This window comes from Monodelphis domestica, chromosome 7 (genome assembly GCF_027887165.1).
Source record: "Monodelphis domestica isolate mMonDom1 chromosome 7, mMonDom1.pri, whole genome shotgun sequence".
Classification (NCBI taxonomy): domain Eukaryota; kingdom Metazoa; phylum Chordata; class Mammalia; order Didelphimorphia; family Didelphidae; genus Monodelphis; species Monodelphis domestica.
Genome location: NC_077233.1, coordinates 50,898,280 through 50,904,279, shown reverse-complemented (window position 1 = coordinate 50,904,279; position 6,000 = coordinate 50,898,280). Strand labels below are relative to the sequence as shown.

General features: G+C 42.0%; 1 protein-coding gene across 3 annotated transcripts in view; it reads right to left on the bottom strand.

Moving 5' to 3' along the window:
- Window positions 1-488: 488 nt before the first annotated feature.
- LMCD1 (LIM and cysteine rich domains 1) overlaps window positions 489-6,000 on the bottom strand; it is an 88,029-nt gene continuing 82,517 nt past the window's right edge. For all 3 annotated transcript variants that reach the window (XM_001374941.5, XM_007500143.3, XM_056804573.1), the window contains 2 exons: window positions 2,930-3,145; window positions 489-1,121 (listed from right to left, as the gene is read on the bottom strand). In XM_001374941.5, coding sequence (XP_001374978.3) covers window positions 963-1,121; window positions 2,930-3,145 — 375 coding nt within the window. In that variant the 3' untranslated portion in view covers window positions 489-962. The remainder of the gene's footprint in view (window positions 1,122-2,929; window positions 3,146-6,000) is intronic.

The window sequence follows — 6,000 nt, the reverse complement described above, 5'->3', positions numbered from 1 at the left end:
TGGAGTCAATACTGTGTATTGGTTCCAAGGCAGAAGAGAGGTAAGGGCTAGGCAATGGCGGTCAAGTGACTTGCCCAGGGACACACATGTGGAAAGTGTCTGAGGCCAGATTTGAACCCAGGACTTCCCATCTCTATCCACTGAGCTACCCAGCTGCCCTCAGTTTTATGATTTCTAAATGTATAATATTGTCTCTAAGTGTATGATCTTCTGAAAATTCATGATCAGGAGAAATCTTCAGTTAGAGGGTTAGAAAGATTCTGCTTTGGCTCCTAAAAGGGCTGCAGGGGCTGTGGACCCTCAGATTAAGCACAGATTTGCCATTTGTAGGCAAAAAGATGGACTTTTACCATATTATATATATATATGTATATATATATATATATAATATACATTGTACACTTTGCCACCTAGTCTTCCTTAATGATATAAAAACTAATCAGAGTCTTTCAAGCAATGGGCAGTTTAACCAAATAAGGAGAAAGATGTTGACTTAATAGAACTTTTATTGAGAATAAGCTTATCATGCAAAAAAAAATGCACTTTGAAATTTGAGTTATAGTTGAAAAGGAGGCAGACAATCATCCAACACCCTCCCCCCACCCCCTGCCAAGCCTCCGATGTTTCCGGAGCTCCTGTGTTCATGAAAAAGCACTCCTATTCTAATCCTATACGTTCTCGTCTCTTAGACTGGCATTCTGGGAAACTCCTTCTATACAACACCAGTGGTGCCATGTAGCACCCCTCCTTTCATCTGAAAACAGCTTCCTTCCCCATGTTTACACAGAACATTTTTTGGTTTTGAAACTATCTACCCACAAGCATCTTTCCTTTAAAAAAAGATCCCACTGAGAAATATGCAGTGAAGTTGTTTGCTCTAGCACAGACATTCTCTTCTGCCTCAGGGGGAGATGGCAGGGATTCTGGCTCTTCCCCTCCATTCAGGCTCCAAGGGGCATTTCTTAAGAATGCTGGGTTTTGCTACAGGTTGGGCACAGAAGCTGACCCTTGGCCACGATGTAAGCTCGGCCAGTCAGTGATTGCTCACAGCCCTCGCAGACAAAATGCTTCCGGTGCCAGGCCAGGTCTTCTACTCGCTGGTAATCCTCGGAGAATATTATCTGGCAGAGAAGAGACAATAAATCACAAGACTCATTTCAGCCCAGGGACATGGAAAATGATCTCATCCCGACTTACAGAAGGCAGTGATCTGGCAAGATCCTAGATCTAGGAGCCTACACTCGTAGCCCATGAAAGAGGGGAAACAAAACGATCTTCAAACGGATCCCGAAGGGACTCCGTGTCCATTCTCTATGCACGAGCATGGCATTTGGTATACATGGAATGCAGAATTCCTAGCCACAGATGTAAAAGATTCTTCAGCTGGGGACTAAGGCTACTCGCGGTGGACTTTATTGCTCCTGGATAGCCCGTGATACTCTTTGGAAGTCCTCGTGTTCCCCTGGCCCCGATGGATTAAGCCCTCTTCTTATTCCAAGGCATTTTCCCTGGGTGTAGTGAGTTTGTGGTGCTAGTGACCTTGCAGAGCTTGGTCATCGCTCAAGAACATATTTGGGGCTCTCTAGACAGTCATCAACTTAATCTCCATTTGGAGGCTCTTGGAGGCAAGGGAGGAAGTTGGGTGTTCGTGTCGGTCAGAATCACGTGCGTAGATCATTTCTTCTCCCATCGCCATGGCCCTAAATACTCTCATGGCCTTGGGAATGACCTCAGCACTAGAAATCATGGACATCTCCGCTTGGTGTGGACAGTAAAACCACAGGGAATAGGGAAACCAGGCCGGCCAAAGGGGTCATGCTTTACTGCGATCTCATGAAATAGAGGAAAGGGCACCAGTTAAAAGCCTCGGTACGTAGACGTGGCTAACTCTTTAGGACTCTGAGCCTCTGTTTGCTAGTCTGCCAAATGGGATTTAGGGTGCTGGTTATTCCAAGTCAAGACTTGTGAGAAGTAAATGAGACCACTGATAAGACCATGCTCTGGGTGAATAACGCTCTCTATCATTGTAGCTGCTCTCAATTTTTGTTAGTTTTGAACTTCAGTAAGAACTGCCTGTCATTAGAGACGTGCTCGCTTCTGGAAGAGGGGTAATGACTCCCAGAAAACTGGGCCATAGAAATGCCCACTAAAAAAAGAAAAGAAAAAGAAAAGAAATGTTGGGAAGAAAGAACTTTATAAACCTGAATGTGTTGTGGAAAAAAAAAAATAAAGAACGGGGCTCCAAGTCTTGGCTTCCTCACTCTAAAAAAAAAAAAAAGAGAAATGCCCACTAACTGCCCACGAGGTTCCCTTCTCCAGAGCTGCCATCTCTTGACTCCGAGAGATGTGACTGCATCTCCTTGGTAAAAGCTGAGGACTTGGGGCCAGAGAGTTGAGATGCTCTTTGCAGCTTTGTATTCTTTCCCCATCAACTATTTATTATTGGAGTAGAGGCTTGTGCTCTACCCCATGTAAGCTCCTCGAGGGACTGGCACTCAATACATACTTGTTGAATTGAATTGAACTGCATTGAATTGAGGTGACAATGAGAGGCAAAAGCAGGACCTTTCAACCGTATGGTCCCCAGTCCCAGATGTGGGTAAGCAGTGACATAGGACAAGGCATGACAGCTGTGAGGAAGGGAATCATTTGTTTGAATTTCCTGAAGCCTAGACTTCTGGGAGATGAGACTTGATAAGAGAAAGTGAACTTGAAACCATGGAAAGACTATTGAGTCTGTAGTCAGAGGACCTGGGTTCAAATCCCAGCTCCAATGCTTACTGCCAGTATGATGTTGGACAAGTCACTTAAGCTCTGTGGGTTTCCTTCTCCATTGAATAGATTAGCTCTGAATGGCTCTATGACCAAATGTGCTTTGATAATTCCCCAGATACATCAGGACTATTATTGCAATAAATAATATTCTTACCTCGTCACAGCCCTTGCAACGGGGCCGTACACTCTCACAGTAATGGCGCCCACACAGGGGAGCACCATTTTTCCAGAAGTAGATCAGGTCAACCAGAGGTTCTGAGCACTTGGCACACACAAAGCAGGCAGGATGCCACTGCCTATCATAGCCAGCTCTGTCTGCATACACCACTGGGCAGTCTGAGGGGGCAACCTGCTTACAGTGCTCACAGATCTGAAAGCAAAGAACAAGAAAGTGCAAAGTGAGTAGACAGGTCAATTTAGTCATCATGCTGAAAAAAAACCAGCAAAAATGTATCAAGAACCTTTGCTGGGGAATTGTGGGGGATATAAGGGAAGGATTAAAAACATAATCTTTTTTCTACTTCTTCCAGAGGTAGTAGGATATAACAGAGTGAATGCCAGTATCGGTCACGAAAATTGAGTTCCCATCACACTTCTGTGACCATGGAGAAGTCACCTTTCCTCCTAGGATAATAATTTTCTAATGCTATGTTACAGAAACTGATTATCTTCACTAGTAGAGGGAATTGTATCACCTGCATTGAATGAAATGATGGGTCCAATCAAAAAACAAAATGGAAGTAGTCTCTGTCCTTGTTGAATGGTGAATGCATAATATTATTGGGAAAATGAGAATTAGAAGTGTGGGACCAGGAACTTCTCCCAACGAGCAATCAACCAGACTTGAACAGGGAGTTTGAACAAGAGATATCAAATGGGGCCGTCAAAACTCCTCCATGTGGGGGAACCACCTTAAAATGTAATTGACACGTTTCACAGAATAAAAAAAACACAGTATGATGAGTGTCGCCATGTGCTTTGTTGGAGCAGCTAAGTGGCTCTGTTGGCAAATCTTGTTTATTGTACTTTTCCACCCTTTCTTGTAGAAATCCTTTTTCCTCAACTCATACAACCACTGCCCTTGTGCATATCCTCATCTCCTCTGTCTCAGACTATTGCAATTAGCTTCTGTTTTGTCCATTTGTCTCACAGCTATTCCCACTTCAATCCATCCTTCCCTTGGTTGCCAGGGTGATTTTCCCAAAGCTCAGAATCGTCTGTTACATTCTCCATCCTGTACTCAATAAACTTCAGTGACTCCCTATTATATCTGTGATCATATACGTAGTCCTTTGACATTTAAATCCCTTTAGGACATGCCCCTGTCTTAACTTTTCAGGCTTCTTACTGTTTACTCCTTTGTGGGAATTCTAAGATTCAGCTACACTGGTCTGTTTGCTCTTCATAGCACAAGACATTTATTCTTCCTCCCCTGTACCTTTGAACTGGATCTCCCACCCACCCATGCATGGAACCCTTTCCCTCCTCGCCTCATAGTTTCCTTTAAGATTTAGCTTCAGTGCTACCTAATGCAGGAGGATTTCCTGACCTGTTTCCCACCCCTGCTCCCTGCCCTCTGAGATGACCCTCCATCTACACCATATACAACTTGTGAACACATTGTTGTCAGCACGCCTTAATTAGAATGTGAGGTACACAAGGACGGAAAACTGGTTTTTACCATTCTTTGTCTCCCCAGAGCAGAGCCCAGTGCTTAGTACATATTAGTAATTAAGTGCTTGATAAATGCTTGTTGATTGACTTTCAGATCTATGGTCTTTATTTTATTCTCAAGATAGCATTGTGAGTTAGCTAAGACAGTTGGCATTTATGTCCATCTTATTAGTGATAATGCCCACTTGGAAATTCATTTGGGATGCCGATTGCCTGATTGGTTTCACTAGATTATGGAGTTCTCTGGTGAGCAAATTCTCTCTACCAAAAGCAAGCAGGAACCTCTGAGTAAGTTAGAGAGTTGCTTAGAGATTTGTCAGTCATGTAGCCAGTATGTGTCAGTGGCAGGATTTGAACCAAGGTCTAAATGACGCCAATCTAAGCCAGGCAGCTGGTGGCCCAAGCCCTATGTATGGTGTCAGGAAGACTTGAGTTCAAATATGGCCTCCAACATTTATTTTATATATATATATATATATGTATGTACATACATACATACATATATATATATATATTATATTTATGACCCTGGGCAATTCATTGAATTTCTGTCTGACCCAGTTTCCCTAGTAATAAAATGGGGATGATAGCAGTGCCTTTTGTTGCAAGGATCAAATGAGACTATAAATATATGCTGAATAACAGTTTGATATATTATATACACATATAGAGAGTTTTATATATATATGTAGAGAGATTATCATCTGTCTATCTAATCTATCTTTGTCTGTCTATCAGTCTGTCTGTCTTCATGTCTATCAGTCTATATGTCACTCTGTCTCTGTCTATCAGTCTGTCTCTGTCTGTCTATCTGTCTTTCCATCCATCTATCAGTCTATTTATCTATTTGTCTGTCTCTCTATCTACCTATCTATCTATCCATCTATCTATCTATCTATCTATCTATCTATCTATCTATCTATCTATCTATCTATCTATCCATCCATCCATCCATCTATCTATCTGTCTTTCTGTCTATCCATCTCTCTGTCTGTGTGTCTGTCTATCATCTGTCCATCTGTCTTTCTGTCTATTCATCTCTTTCTATCTATCCATCTCTATCTATCTATCTATCTATCTATCTATCTATCTATCTATCTATCTATCTATCTATCTATCTATCTATCTATCTATCTGTATCTATTTATCTGTCTTTCTATCTCTCTGTCTATCATCTGTCCATCTAACTTCCTGTCTATCCATCTCTTTCTCTCTGTTTGTCTATCTCTATCTATCTATCTATCTATCTATCTATCTATCTATCTATCTATCTATCTATCTGTCTGTCTGTCTGTCTGTCTGTCTGTCTGTCTGTCTGTCTATGTATTACATAATACAGTTCTTGGCATGGAGTAAATGCCTTAAAAATGCTCATTCCCTTCCCTTCCGCTTCCTTAAAATGATCCACAGTAAAATTCAAATCCAGAGGCTTCCATTTTTTCCTTAAGGTCAAGAGAAAGCCGTTTCTTCCTAATGCGATGCATGACACTGCATGTAAACTTCTCTAGTTGGCCTGGAGCTAACCAAAGGTCCTTGGGCAAATTGTAATAA